Source organism: Daktulosphaira vitifoliae, unplaced genomic scaffold (assembly GCF_025091365.1).
Source record: "Daktulosphaira vitifoliae isolate Bord-2020 unplaced genomic scaffold, ASM2509136v1 Scaffold_1, whole genome shotgun sequence".
NCBI lineage: Eukaryota > Metazoa > Arthropoda > Insecta > Hemiptera > Phylloxeridae > Daktulosphaira > Daktulosphaira vitifoliae.
The window spans coordinates 11448073-11464900 of record NW_026099572.1 but is presented as its reverse complement, the minus strand read 5'-3'; the positions used below and the strand labels follow the sequence as shown (position 1 = coordinate 11464900).

The 16828-nt window shown below is 24.1% G+C and overlaps 2 protein-coding genes across 3 annotated transcripts; both read left to right on the top strand.

Annotated features, from left to right (window-relative positions):
* The first annotated feature begins 5867 nt into the window (after positions 1-5867).
* On the top strand, positions 5868-9474 carry LOC126893991 (multiple inositol polyphosphate phosphatase 1-like). The gene is made up of 7 exons (XM_050664603.1): positions 5868-6070; positions 7464-7741; positions 7817-7945; positions 8014-8167; positions 8225-8325; positions 8532-8641; positions 8727-9474. Exons 1-7 carry the CDS (start codon positions 5911-5913, stop codon positions 9172-9174), a joined length of 1380 nt encoding a protein of 459 aa, XP_050520560.1. The 5' UTR covers positions 5868-5910; the 3' UTR covers positions 9175-9474.
* Positions 9475-13406: 3932 nt separating this feature from the next.
* Positions 13407-16828, top strand: LOC126893992 (multiple inositol polyphosphate phosphatase 1-like). 2 transcript variants are annotated; one of them, XM_050664605.1, is made up of 7 exons: positions 13407-13686; positions 14168-14340; positions 15004-15132; positions 15200-15338; positions 15392-15492; positions 16070-16179; positions 16248-16828. In XM_050664605.1, the coding sequence occupies exons 1-7, from the start codon at positions 13533-13535 to the stop codon at positions 16681-16683; spliced, it is 1242 nt and encodes a 413-aa protein (XP_050520562.1). In that variant the 5' UTR covers positions 13407-13532; the 3' UTR covers positions 16684-16828. The 2 variants fall into 2 exon arrangements, with proteins under 2 accessions (XP_050520562.1, XP_050520561.1); XM_050664604.1 differs by having other exon boundaries at positions 13409-13686; positions 14051-14340; positions 16248-16818.

The window sequence follows — 16828 nt, the reverse complement described above, 5'->3', positions numbered from 1 at the left end:
AATAATTCACTACGCTTTTTAAATCATTAAAATTATAATTATACCCGCTCGCAAATCACTATTACCCTAAAATAAAAAAAGGGTTTATTGCGAAAACACCATTGGCATATTTTCCTGAATACCATAGAAATACTTTTTTAAAACCTTATCTAATCCAAAAAAAATTATTAATGAATCATGAAATTATGAAATTTTAGTCTTCAATATTCGAGGAGTTTAAGGGATGTACATTTATTCTAAATATCAAAATTTTAATATAAAAATTAATATTTTCAGTATAAGTTTTCGGTATTTTTGTAATTTTTAACAAAATTAGGAATGTTTAATAGTAATAATAATAGGAGTTCTCATTTATGAATATTAAATTTAAGGTATTTAACCTTAAAAGTTATAAAATTATTTAACTACATATTATTGGAGTTTTTTGAATTTTATATTTTTTCTAGCCACAAAAATTTTAAATTCTCAATAGTTTCTGAGAAAATTAGTGTCTCACCAATTTAGATTATTCTGTATACATATAATATATATATATAGTTTTTATTTACAATATAATGTGATATTATAATCGTAAAATAATAAAGGAGATTTTTTATCAAATTACTCAATTTAAAAAATTTTAACGGATAAAAAATATACTTAATTGATGAAAAATTTGATATTTCTGTTCTCCTACAAGTTAAAACAATAAACGTAAAAATAAAAAACTGAAAATTTGATTATATAAATCTTTCTTTGAATTACATTATGAATATGAATCCAGGGAAATTGCATCTTAACGTTCTATTTTAAAATGAACAACAATACAGCGTATAAAGGATCATTATTTTAAAATGAATTTCGATAATTTAGCGATTTCAATAGTAACTGTTATTACTAGTTATAAATTAAAGTTGCTGTTTGATTGTTATGTAGAGACAATCACTTCAATAATATCAATTAAATGTTAGATTTATGATTGAGGGAATAAAACTCAAGAGTATTGTTAGTTGTAAGCGCAATACTGGAAGTTCTAGAAAGGGTTTAAAAATTATGAATATTATATAGAAATATTGAAAATAAAAGGGAAGGAAGAAATTAGTTTGAACATTTTATTCAAATTACGCCTTTGGGTTTAACGTCGGAAAATTACAATTATATTTTTTCTACATATTTCATGTTTTACTAAATGTATTTCCCTAAAATCTATAAAAATAGTTTTAAGAGGTAGATAGGATTTAAAAAAAAGGGTTGAGTAATCAGCATTTTAAAAAAAGTTGCCAAACACAAATTTTTTTATGCAATTCGAAAATAAGATTAGAAAATATTTTAGTTGCTTAGTGTATGAAAAACGTATGGACACCATTGAACAAGTATAAACGAAATGTTTGTGAATGTGTAAATTTATTTTTAACTGTGGAGAGAAAAACCTGCAGAATTCTTTAGTATCATTTGTTACTTCTTATGTGACAGTAAATTTCCACCATTTTACTATAAAATAATCAAATTTTCGATGAACTCTGTATGATACCAGTTGCTCCACAACCGGAATTCCTTGTGGTTACAGCCCGAAGGAAAGACACTTGACAGGATTGCAGTTGGATACCTACGAGCAAATATGCATCATTATGTTAATATCGTCCTGAATTCGAATAACCTATTCGGCTAATCCATTCTTTCTACCTCTTCTACGTTTATCTTTTTGAATGACTGGCCCCTCTAGTACCATATTCAAGTTTTGTTGCACTTATCACTATAAACATATTTTTGTAGCTACATTCAATGATTCAGTCTGCTGTTGCATTGGAAATAGGTCGCATACAGGTTTTAGTCGGGCGAAAACATCATTATTATTATTACTGCTATTATTATTGTTATTAAAAACAGTAAATCGAATCAATTAGTTTTCTATAAGATGTTTAATGTAATAACACAGACATTAGTAGATAAAATCGTATGTATATAGTTGATTTGGATTTGAACTATTGTATATAGTTATATTGTGGCGTGTAATATATATATATATATATATATATATATATACATAATAATATTGTTTTTGATTATATAAAATCTTTTGTATGACAAAAATGTACTTCAGTTTAAAATAGAATTTTTATTTTGCAATCATTTCAATATATATTATGATAATTTAGTAACAACGTGATCGAGTCATATGTTTAAAACTCCATACAAATGATATATTGTTAAGAAACAATTATACGAAACGTAAACTTCTTCAAAACTTCAAACTTTCAATTTTCAGGGTACCACTTGAAAATGATGTATTCCCCTTTTCTAAACACAATGATGGACGCACATTAGTACATATATTTATCTTACCGTTTAAAAAGGTTTTTTTGTAAATATTGTCCTTTATTTAGCGTACAAAAAAGGGGCACCCAAAGAAATGTGGAATTATAAAAATTTGTAAAATAACCTTTAACAAAGTTTGCCAAATTTCAAGGTGAAAAGTGGGATTTAAAAAGATATGGAAATAATAGATATCATAAAAAATTGTTCAAATGGCTAATTTTTTTTTTTTTTTAATTTGTGATAGAACAAATAAGCACAAAATATATTGAATACAAAGCGAGTGCCAGAAATTAAATGAAATCGAGAAAGACTTATTTCAGTAATAGAAAACACAACATTTTTGGAACACAAAATGTTTTATTTTAAAGCACAAATTTAAAAATAAAGGTAATTAATGAGAACTTTTGAAATTTTGAATTAAATACGAAGATATTAACCTTAAATACTAAATAACACATTTGTAAAAGCTACTTAAATAAGTAAAAATATTCAAAATTAATTACTTGAGCTATATGTCAAAGAAATTATAAACAATAACAAAAAAAATAAAGATAATTATAATTTTTACAAAATAATATTTGATGAAACATGAGATATGTCTATCCATCTCAAATTAGTTTAGTCGTAAGATATATCGATAAAATAATAGTAAGAGAACAGATTTTTTGTTTGTTGGTGAATTTGGCGAAGCTCGATTAATTCAACAAACAAATTAGTATGACCAATCTATGAGTAACTATAAAAATAAATACAATGAAATAAACAAAGAATAGAATTTCTATAATTTTTATTCTTCTATAATTGGAAAACTACTTAGACGAATTATAGTATTAGCTGTGTTCGCGCACTAAATAAACTACGTTGGCGACACTGAGTGGTTCCTACATTAACTGGGCCACTACAGTGATAGTAAGATCTGACACGGCCACCGAGGATTGGCGTTAGGTCATCCAAAGTGTACACTGAAAATCATGTAAAAGAAAGAAGTACAGTACGGGAATTGAATACCCGTTTTTCCGAGGCGTTTTAGAGACAAACCTTACCACTAAACCGTCGTTCACTAATGATTTAGATGTGATGAGAGGCTTAGAAAAATACGGTGCAGAGCCAGGCTATAAAACAAATAAATATGTTATTCATAAATAAGAATATTAATAACATGAAAACGATAATTTTCTATACGCGCAAGAATACTTTTGTATTTAATGAACGATTTTTAAAATGAAACTAAATCCTTTTTTTACATGATTTGTTTTGTTACATGAAAATATTTATTTATATTAATTATTAAAAGATTTACATCATTTTCAATTAAAAATTTTTACACGTATTATAACAGTGAACAACTTAAAACTTTATCAAATTAAATCATAGAGTATACTAAAAATAATAAATAATTGAGTAATTTTGTTTACATTATTTAACTTTTAAAGGATTAGTTATTAAATGTTAGTAAACTGTTTAATAAATTTTAAAATTCATTTTTAATAAATATATATAAATTACTACAAAAATTTATTGTATTTAACAGCGGAGTAGATATTATTTTATATTTTGATTAATGTAAATCGATAAATTAATGCAGATCTAGTCACATATAATAATTTCTATTGTTTTTGCGACACGATTTTCTATTATTGTGTTAAAACTAGTGACGGGAATTTTCGAATATTTTAAACTATCGAATAACTATTCGAATTGTTTTTATACAATTGAATAGCGTGTTTTTAACATAAACTATTTGAATAAACTATCGAATAGTTTTCAAAAATATTCGAGTTGACTAGCGAATGGTTTCAAAAAATATTTGATTAGTTCTATCTAAAAATTTTTTAAGTACATTTAATTATAATAGGAAGATAATTAACAAATACTTAAAATAAATTATTGTACAATGAATAATAGTAAAAAGTACCATTTTATTTATTTTTAGTTAGTGAGTCGTTGGTAAAATCTGATAAATATGGGTCAATTCATTATTAAATTCGTTTTAGGTTCATCCCTTATACGTTGTAAGTGTATCAACTTTATTTTTTCTAATGGCAATATACATAATTAACTAACTTATAGGTTAGATAATAATATTATTAATAAAATGACTAATCAATAACAATTTTTTGACCAGTATTTTAAAAGTTATAGCATTTCAAAAAATGAACTGGTATGAGTCGCAGGTATATATTAGGGTGGCTCTTATTTTATTAACTTTCATTGATCGATTTCCATACCCGCCAATTTTGTTTTTTATTATATGATAGATATTTGTGTAAAATTTGGTTTTGATAACTTATCCCCTTCAGTTCCGGATCGAGATTTAAAATTCGCTCAAAAAGGTAATTTTTCATTTTTAGATTATTATTTTTAAAACTAACACACTTAGCATAACAATGTATAAAATATAAATAATAGATTTTAATATTTTCTTCTAAAATGGTATTACAAAATGTTCTAAAATTATTTTTACTTGCTCAAAAAAATAAAATAAAAAATAATTTGCTAAATTTCATTTTTTGAATATAAATCATTCTTAATTTTTGAAATAATCATTTTACAACAAAATGTTTCATAAAAAAAATATGTAAAGTTAAATTTTCTAAAATATTGATCTTATGTAAAATTATAGTCAGATTTATAGTTTTGCTGTTTTAATAACACTAACGATCTAAATAGGATTGTTTAAAACTGTTTATTCAGGATACTACGATTATAAATAGGATTCAATTAATAATAAAAAAAATTAGTGATGGGCATTTTCAAATATTTAAAACTATCGATTAACTAATCGAATTGTGTTTATAACACCGAATATTTTATTATTATCATATTCTATCAAATATTTTAAAAACTATTCGAATAGACTATTATATGTTTTCTAAACTATTCGAATATATTGTGTAAGTATTGCATATTTTTACTATTGGAATAGTTTTTGAATCACTATCGAATAGTTCGATAGTTACTATTCGATATTTCCCATCACTAATAATAATAGTAGATAGTTTCATAAAGATTTTTTAAGGAAGCTTTTATTTAAACTTTAGTATCTAAAAGTATTAAATGAAAAAACTTTTAAAAATAATTACCAATAATTTCTAATGTAACCATGAAAGAGAAACCGATCATGGTAAATAATAACGAAAGTTACTATTCGATATTTTCCATCACTAGTTAAAATGTTTTAATNGAAAGTTACTATTCGATATTTCCCATCACTAGTTAAAATGTTTTAATAATTCCTAAGGATAGACTATACAGGGATTATGCTTAAATGTTATTAAATTAATACTTTTTTAACAAAAAATTATAAATTAAGTAAAAACTTATTCGATATTAGAAAAATGATTAATTGAATAAATATTTGTAAATTAAAGAAGTAAATTTGTTGATATAGCAATAGACAAAAATGACTGCACAATGAACACATTTGTAAAGCACTCAATCAAAAGTGTTTATTCTAAATATTTTATTTTATCCATTAAAATTACACAATAATGTGACGAAATATCAAATTCTTATCTCGTATATTATCGTGAATTTAACTTTTTTAAATAAATACGAGCTATTTCAGTTAATTTATACTATTTTTCACTATAGTTTAAGTCGTGAACGATTAAGATGATGTTTTCGATTAGAACGGTACTGCTTTTAGTGACTTTAACAAAAGGAGAACCCGACATATTGTGTTATCAAACAACCAAATATCCACCCCAGACTTTATTTGGTTCAATAAGTCCTTATCCACTAGATTCAATAGAAAGCATACAAATACCGGAAAGTAATGTAATTTTTTACTACAAAAATATTCTATCATCTATTAAGATGACAAGACAAATAATTTTATATGAATAATATGATTTGTTAAAAAACATACGTAAACGCTTTTTAGCTTCGATGCAAAGCTGAAAAGATGTTACTATGACGTTTTTTTTTTGTTTTTTTACTTATTTTTTTTTCTGTGTCTGTTACCACTTTTTCTCATCTCTCACAGAATCGATTTCTTTCAATAATATGTCAAAAGTTCACAAATCGTATCTAGTCGAAGACATTACTCTCAAAAATTGAAAAAAAAAATCCCTCGTTCCCCGTAAACGGGAGAAATCCCCAAAAAATTACAAATTTAAAAATTACTAATTTTCGAAATTTTCGAAATTTTTTTTACTAAAAACTGCCATAACTTTTTCAAAAATGAACAAATCAATATAATTTTTTTTAATATAGATACATTACATATCACTTGGTATATTATTTTTATAAATTTGACCCTTTACCTGCCCACAGAGTGGGATTCAAAATAACAACTTTTAACAAAAAAATTTTCACTTAACTTAACTTTTGAAAGTGTTCCGAATACTGACACTTTTATATATAACTTAAATTAAAGCTAATGTAATATACTTTAATATTAAAAATAAAATTTTGGACTTTATTCACGGTGAAAATGGACACCGAATACTATTTTTGGGTGAAAATTCTTGATTTTATTTTTTACATTTTTAAATTTATAATGGTATAACTTATTGAAAAGTGTATGGATCAAAACAATTTTTTTATGAGAAATAATATATATATCCCCTTTTTATTTGACGTACTTTATCTTAATCAGGATATTAATAAGGAACTAGCAGATCATGTAGCTTTTGGAATAATTCACCAATTTTTTGAAATTAAACACTATCTAAAGATTTGCATCGAAGTGTTTTTTTTTTTTATAGTGATTTTAATCACTGTCAGATATTATTATACTTGATCCAACTATGCCACGTCACCACTGTGCCACGACCACCCTGTGCTGGGTTTTTTATTCATAGTTATACCAAGTTTGAAAAAAAAATATTCTTTTTCTTCAATTATTTGTTATTAATATTATTTTAATTATTAATAAAACGATTTTAATAATAAAAAAATACAATTTAGAGAGTCAAATAAAAGTAATATTAACATATTAGGTTAATGCATTTAAAAAGTATTAAATTTTTTTGAGATAATTAATAAAAACAAAATATATATATATATTTATATATTTTATTTTAGCTACATAAAATTTAATTCATTAATAAGTATATAGCAAATTTGTCTGTTCATTTTTAGCTGGCTAATAATATTTTTTAGAAAATTAAGTATACATGGTAATTTCATAAAATTTATTTTAAAAAATATTTATGATTTAGAATGTCAGACTGCTCAATTGTGGTTACTCTCTAGACATGGTACTAGACATCCTAGTGCATCTATCATATCAAAAATATCGTCTCTTTTGAAGTACAATATTTCAAAGACAAACATGTGTGAAGAAGACAAAATTGCAATTAACAATTGGAAACCCACAAATTTGACTGAAGAAGACGCACATGAGCTTAATGATCAGGGAATCCTAGATATGTATAGATTTGGAAAGAGAATCAGAAAAACATTTATCGAGTTATTTAATAAATCTTATGACTATCAAGTACGAGTTAGACATGTTAAAAATGTACTTCATTTTAAAAATATTGATTCATAAAATTGTACATTGTTTCATCAGGTACTTTCTTCCCCTAAATCACGCTGTTTGTATAGTGCCAAACATTTTATAAATGGTCTGTTTAATACCACAGTTATTAAGGATTTTGATGATATACCTATCCGTAAACCAAATGATACAAGATTAGACGTGAGTGGAAATTATTTTATTTATATATCTTAGAACTTTATAATTTACTTGATTCTATATCGATTTAGTTGACAATAGGGAGATCTCTTAAACACGATAATTACACTGATTGGTCATCTCAAGTGAATCAATTTAAAAACAGTTTCAATATAAGAGAAGTGATACGAAATGTAATTCAAAAAATAAAAAATGATGATAAAGAAAATGAATATTTAGTTATCGGTGAAATTTAAATTACTTATTTTTTAATCATAGATGTAATTATTTCCATTGATATAGATGACATATTGACTATGCTTGATTCATGTAAATATGAGAAAACGTGGCATCTTGAAACTCGTCCAGCTTGGTGTGCAGTATTTTCACAAAATGATCTTCAAGTAAAATTTTTTTAAATAATATAAATGATATTGATACATTTTAAGTTTTGGAGAAAGATTTTGGTTAAAATTTAAACAAAATATAAATAAGAGTACTAATAGCAATCACTTGTTAAAAAAAAAACCTATAATCAAACAAATAAAATAAAATTCTATAATAATAGAGGTACAAAAAAAGATGATTAAAATAATTTTGTTGGGTTTAGACTCTTGAATATTTGGATGATTTAAAGCGCTACTATAATAATGCTTATGGAAATCAAGACAATGAATGGCTCGGCTGTCCATTAGTAAAGGATATGATTACGAGTTTTAAGTATGTTGTTTTACATGTACAGACATTTTTATTTGAATTGTTTAATTAACATATTGTGAATACATTTTTTTATTAATTTATGAAGGAAAAAAATTGAAAGATCAGAAGGGCCAAAAGGAGTGTTTTATTTTGGACATTCCTCAAATTTATTAAGCTTAATTACTCGGTTAGGATTATTTAACGACACTGAACCAATAACTGCTGACAATTTCGATAAAATGAAAAACAGAAAGTTCAGAGCTTCTTTTATAGATACATTTGCTTCAAATTTAATGGTTGCCTTATACAAATGCGAAGATGGAGATTACAAAGTATCATTTTACATAAATGAAAAACCCGTGAAATTTGGAGACGAGGAAGGATGTTATGATTGCCCTTGGAAAAAAATCGAAAATCAATTTAACTCGATTATTTCTGACAAAAAATGTTTATTTGAAAATGAACAATCCAGTTCTTCTAATATCTGTTATAAATCACTTTATTTACTTTTTCTATGCATCTACGTAACTGTTATGAATAGATTTAATGATTGAAAAACAAAAACCAATTTTTTTTTTTTGAATGATCGATTTTATCATATAATTGACAAACATCACACATGGTTGACGTCATCATGAAAACAAATTCTTTGAAAACGAAACAAAAATAAAGTTGTACACCTGCTAATAATTTAGAATTTAAATACTTCAAAATATTTTTTTAATTAAATAATGTAAATTTAGTTTTCAATGAGTTGAAAATTTATTGATATTTTAAATAAGTAGGCAATTTAAAAAAATGCACTAAGTCATTACCGCATTTATTAAGTAATATAATATTAAATATTGTTTTTATTGTCTTTTATATTATTGTAAATTGGTCCTGAATTGATTAACAAGTAAAAAATGTTTAAATTTGCTCTATTTAGCTTCAGATAAATTGATTCAACAATATTATAGATTAAATTTTATTGACTAGGAGTTTTTCAACTAAATAAACATTAAATCATTATTTGGGTAAGTTACTTTTTTAGTTTTTGAGCAAAAAGGAAACATTGAGAAGCAATTGAAATAAAAAATCATTAAGAAGCTATAGATTCAATTTTTTTAATGTTTTTTAGATAATTTTGTATATTTTGTTATCATGCGACTAAAACTTTAGTAGAAGATTATAAATTTTCATTACTCCAAATAATTTTTAAGTTTGATCAAATATTCTAAAAAATGACTTAGTTTTATTTATTTCAAAATATTATATTATTTCATAATAATCTACAGAAGAATATTATTAACAATATTCCCATTATTAAGAAAATATTTTCTAGAATATTCTATCATTACATCATAACCTATCAAACATAAAATTTTTCATCGATTTATCTTATCCAATTAAAATATAATCAATTTATTCATTTAATGTGAAATTAAAGTTCATTATGCTTTTGTAAACTTTTGATTTAAATAAATATTTATTTTTCATTATTAGTGACGTATCAATCCCAGGATCAGTGTGCCGTTTAAGTATCCCCTGTATTGAGAGCTAGAATTTAACAGTTCCAGATTATTTTTTCTTTTTACTATCATCATATAGTTTAGTGTGATAAGAATAAAATCATGTAAAATTTTACAACTGTTTTAAAAAAATTTAAATCTTTAATTTATTGATTTATTTTAAATATATATATAAATTTTAGATTTAATTTATAAAAAATTAAATCCCACATTTTAAAATAGCTAATTTATTTTCAACAGAATAATAGTACTGTTCCAAATTATTAGCATATTCTTTTTGCAGGATGATTAATTTGACATTTGTTTTATAATTAGTGTAATAAAATAAATTATTAATTCTCAAGTGTTAAAATAAAATAAGTGCATTATACTGTTGTTGTATACTATACGTATACCTTAATAAAGTTAAAAAAAAACTAAAAGTAGCTAAATGTGAAGAGCCTAAAAGCATTTTGATCCTTACTGCTTCTTCTCAGGCTACAAAAGACATCTCAATTGCAAAAAAGAGAAGAACCTTTTGTATTTCTAAAAAGGTTGTAACATCTATCACAAGCAAGAAAAGAACGAAGAAGATAAGTTCAACTAGCCGCTCCAGAATATTCCTAAGACATATTTATTGCATGTTAGTTGGTTTATATCAACTGTGCTACAAGTAAAACAAAAGATTAATTTTTAAAAAATGTATCATAAAATTAATGTTTAAAAAAAGCCTAGCACAGGGCGGTCACGGCACAGTGGTGACGTGGCATAGTTGGATCAAATATAATGATATCTGACAGTAATTAAAATCACTATAAAAAAAAACGCTTCGAAGCAAATTTTTAGATAGTGTTTAATTTTAAAAAATTGGTGAATTATTCCAAAAGCTACATGATCTGCTAGTTCCTTATTAATATCCTGATTAAGATAAAGTACGTCGAATGAAAAAGGCATATCTGTGGCTTGGTGCAAGAAGGGCCAATGTCACAAATGTTCATTTGATATATTGTATTGATAAGCCTTATTTTCAAAATAACAACACTAACTCCTCGTTAAAATCAAAATGGCCAATCTTTACGCTAAGTTGGTCACATTTATTCGAATACATTGACCGTTTTATCAACAGAAGAACAAAAATTAAAAAATGAGATTGACCTGATAATCTCAATTTCGACAAAACGTGACATTGGCCCTTCTTGCACCAAGCCACAGATTAAAATTATATTGATTTGGTTATTTTTAAAAACGTTATGGCAATTTTAAGTAAAAAAAATTTGTATTTTCAAACAAAATCAATGAAATTTCAGTAATGTTTAATTAATACTCAATTAAAACACTTCTATGAAAACGAATTTTCACATACAATACAATAATTTAACGTATAAACATCACGTCACAGTGCGGCAGCACCTCTTGTGGGCCACTATCGCCCAATAGAATTTTAACACAAAAATAGTATATTTTTGAATACGGTAATCGTTTTCACCATGAAGGCAACTCCAGAGGTCAAATTTTATTTTTCTAAATTAAAATATATAACATAAGTTTTAATTTAAGATATATATATAAAAGTGTCAGTATTTCCGGAACACTTTCAAAAATTAAATTTAAAATGTCCTAGTTTTAACACGCATGTTTTAAATATTGATCCCCCTTGTATAAAGGGGTATGATCTGATTTAAAAAATAAGTGTGTCAGATGAAAGGGGCATATAAAAATTATTTATAAAAAAATAATAATAATGATCCACACATTTTTTCAAAAGTTAAAGCAATATAAATTTAAAAATATAAAATATGAAATTGAGAATTTTTTCACGAAATCGTACGTTTTTCTTTTACTTTGATGTCCGTATTCACCATCAAGACAAGTGCAGAGGTCCATTTTTTTCAAAATAAAATATATTACATAAGCTTTAATTCAAGGTATGTATAAAAATGTCAGTCTTTCCGGATCATTTTCAAAAACTAAATATAAAAGTTAATTTTTTGTGAAAAAGTTTCGATTTTGAAACCCTTCCTATGGGCTGGTAAAGAGTCGAATGTTGACAGAAATATAGCAAATGATAGGTAACCACCTAAGGTATCTATAAAAAAATTTATATTGATTCGTTTAAAAACGTTCTGGCAGCTTTAAGTAAAAAAAATTTTAAAAATGTCGAAAATAAGTAATTTTAGTAAAATTATTAATTTTAGCATCATAGTAAAATTAATACCTTCTCAGCTTCGCATTAAAACTAAAAACAATTTATTGATTTTTTCTTAGAAATTACTGGAGTTGACTATAATTACACCCTAGCACCATCAAACTACTAATAAATTCTTAGTGGATAGTCATTTAAAACTATATTCAAAATATTCTTTTTTAAAACTTTTAGAATTAGTTAAAATCAAAAGATCCAACATAATTAATATATGTTTAATTCAATTATTACTAATTTATGGGCTAGTTAGAATAAAAAAGTATCAGCTATCAATTCAGCATGAGTTTGAAGCTTTCATATATGCAAAAAATTCACTTAAAAAATTTAAGTTTTCAGAAATACAAAAATTTTATGGTTTTAAAGGATCTAAAATATGTTGAAAGTTTAATATTATGTATACAATAAGAATGAAATATATACTAAGAGCATTACATTTTTTAATAGAAGTTAAGAAAGAAAATTGTTTTTATTCTTTTGTTTCTAAAAAAAAAATTTATTTTTTCTAGTATAGATCGAGTAAACATAGACAACTAAATTTCATTGTCAATTCCAATTTTTTCCAATAAATTATTAGGTATTTATAATTAAAAATAGGAAAAAATATAATTTTTTTTTGTCCTTTTTTTAATGAAAAAAATAAACATTTTTAATTAATTTTTTTATAAATTTTTATTAATAGGTGTTTTTTTTATCGTGTCTTCAAAATTTTAAAGATAATTAAACTAAAGACAAAAATTTTTTTGAAAGAATAAAACTATTTTTGATTTACCTTACAGCATAAATTTTATATAAAGTATTACTTAAGTTGAAAAAATAATCCATTGTGGTATCTTAAATTGAAGTGCTACTATAACAATCAGTTAAAATTCACCAATTGGCGATATTTACATATTTTTTTGATCTTATTTAGATATTTTGTATTTTTATTCTGTCCTATTTATTTGCAAAGATAAATTGTAGAATTTTATCTAGGCACGTCCTGTTCAGATAAAAATTTATCTGAAAACTTTTTTGCTAAATAAGTATATTTGAAGAGCACTCTATCAAAAGTGTTTATTTTAAAATTAATTCTTACCTATTTGGAAGTATATAGTTTCACAAAGTATTATATTCAATATATTGTTATACTTCATTTAAGTAATTATTATGAATTTAACATTTAAATAGAGTGAAATAAAATAAAATTTTGCTAAAAATTATTATTATCTTAAATTCTAAGATGAGGATAATTTATTTAACAAAAGTCTTACTACAATTTTTGATTTATGTAAAAGGTCAACAACCATGTTATCAAACCATGAAAAATCCACCAAAGCCAATATTTGGCTCAATGAGTCCATATCCAAATGACTCAATGATCGAGATACCAGAAGGTAATGTTATTTTAGTCTAATAAATTTTTATCTACAATATTCATTTATAATAATTGATTAGTAACATGTATTAATATATTCTATTTGGTTTAATCCTTTTATAATAAAATCAAGGCTTAACAAATTGAAAACTTTTTCTAACTGTCTAAAAACTGAAATTTTGTTCGCGTTAACTTCAGCTAAGTGAAATTATCCAAAACAACACAAAATATATATTTATATTACAGTTCATTCGTAAAGAAATAAAATGGTTAAATAAATAAATCACAAAAGATTCATTTCTATTAAATTTATCAAGTTTTACCACCTGCTGTAATATTTATGATGTAGGCATTCAAAATTATTTGGGATTTGTATGATTTAGGATGCAAACCAATTCAGTTATGGGTTTTCTCAAGACATGGTACTCGACATCCTGTATTACCTGTTATACTAAAAATGAACTCTCTAACTCAGTATAAAAGTTATATAAATTCAACAGACATGTGTCAAGAAGATAAAGATGCTCTTAATAAATGGCAACCAACATTGGATGAATTTGAAGCAAAAGAATTAAACAGTCAAGGAAAAGATGACTTAAAATCACTTGGTAAAAGAGTTAGAAAAACGTTTATCGAGTTATTTAATACATCATATGACTCCAGTAATTTTCAAGTATTATAATTGTTTTTTTTTTAATTTACAATTATTTTAATTATAATATTATTTATTATATTACATTTATTTCTGAAATAATACATCGAGTTTATTATAACTAAATACATATAAATAAAGTAGCCTATTTACCTCAAAAAACTGATTTTATATTTTTATAAATAATTCAGGTTTATTATTTTACTTGTGTTAGCTTATTCATAAGATAAATGTCGAAATATTTTGTTGTCTAACGATTCAAATACAGTATTTAATATAAAAACTTCCATGGATCAAACAATAAATCTATTTTATAAGCCATTTAAAAATATATGATGCTACTTAAAAAGTATAGTTTATACTCCTTTAAATTATAAGGGATGTTTTTAAAAAGTAATTATTTGCTGACAAGTTTTGTCAATATTATATTCATTTTGAAAGTAATGGAGTTACTTATGATAAACCGATCATTCTGAATTCAGTAACCTAGGTTTATTATTTGATAATATTTTTTTTACCGAAACTTTATTAATCATTAATTTATTTTTAGTTATACTTTAGGTTTTTTTAAAACATTAATTTTTTTATTTTATTAAATATTTTATATTTATTAAAATATTTAAATCTTTAATATATTAAATAGTGTAAATATTTTTTATTAATTGATAATAATGATTTTATTAGATACTATCAACTAAGAAAGCACGTTGTGTTTATACCGCCAAATATTTTCTAAATGCTTTATTTGATGATATAGTTGTCAAGGATATTGATGAAATACCAACTTATGAAAATAATGATCCTAGATTAGACGTGAGTTATATTAATAAATTACTGTTAATTAAATAATATATTTTGATTGGACTCTTCGTCTTATAAGTTTTCAATAGGAATATCAAGTAAACCTAATGATACGGTAAGGTGGGAAGATCAAGTACAAAAATTTAAAAAGAGCTCGCACGTACAGTCAGTTGTTCAAAGTGTAGCTCAAAAAATGAAATATAGTGATCTAGATATTGGTGACTTGATTTTTTTTTTCCAATTTCCTAAATAATTTTTTTTTATTATATAGAAAAAGTATTGGTTATGCATGACGCATGCCAATATGAAAAAACGTGGCATCTCGCATCTCTTCCAGCTTGGTGTGCATTTTTTTCTGAGAAGGATCTAGAGGTGGTATTTTAAAACACATATTATGGCTATATTAAAAAACTGATACCTATTTCACAAAAAAATAATTTTGAAACTTTTATAATTTGTATAGAGAAAAATGATTTTACCTCGTGTAGAAATTTAAAAATTACTACTCCTGAAATTTTATTTAGTAAATAACAGATAAAATAATCTTAATTTCGCATTTTCACGAAATTTGGGAAGAAGTCATAAGTATAAATTTAAATTAAACCATTCCTAAGAAAAAATAAAATTTATTTAAATTAGATACACTTTTTGTGGGTAATTCGGTATTCATTATTATTAAAATAATTCTAAATTTTTTTTCTTTTAATTTGAATGAAGAATTTAATGTTATCTTTTTTTTGTTCTCATACAAAGAACAATTATTAATTTTTTTTTATGTTTCTATGCTTAAAAAAAGTTTATTCAGTTTATTAAAATTGAAAATATTTTGTTTTTAACATTTTTATACATGTATAATAATTTTACCCGGATTAAATGACTGGTCATTTTTTGTGGAACATCTTATATAAATTATAGTATAATACAAATGGTTTAAGTTATTTTATTTTAGGTTCTTGAATATCTTGATGACTTACATCGTTATTACTTTAACAGTTATGGTAATTCATATAATGAAAGATTCGGTTGTCCACTAGTTAAGGATATGATTGAGAACTTTAAGTACGATTTTTAAATAATAAGATTATAATATTCAAAATAAATTAATATATATATATATTTTTGTGAAGGAAAAAAGTTGAAAGATCAGAAGGGCCAAGAGGAGTGTTTTATTTTGGACATTCCTCAAATTTATTAAGCTTAATTTCTCGGTTAGGATTGTTTAAGGACACTGAACCAATAACTGCTGATAATTTCGATAAAATGAAAAATAGAAAGTTCAGAACTTCTTCCATAGATTCCTTTGCTTCAAATATGATAGTTGCCCTTTATAAATGTGATGATGGTAATTACAAAGTATCTTTTTATGAAAATGAAAAACCTGTCAAAATTGGAGGTGACCATGGATGTTATGACTGCCTATGGAAAGATCTTGAACAACACTTAGTTCCGATTACTTCTGACAAAAAATGTACATTTGAAGATTCTCAATCGAATTCTGCAAATTTCAGTTATATAGAATTTTATTTACTTCTACTATGTGTTTATATAACATTTATGAAATAATTTTCAATCATTAACAAACCAAAACTGTTTGTCAATAATTAAGCAACTCAAGTTTTTTACTGATTATTCTATTCTTTAATGAATATAAAACATGTTTTAAAAAGTTTTACAAATAATTTTCTTTTAACAATTTCTTTTAATATTA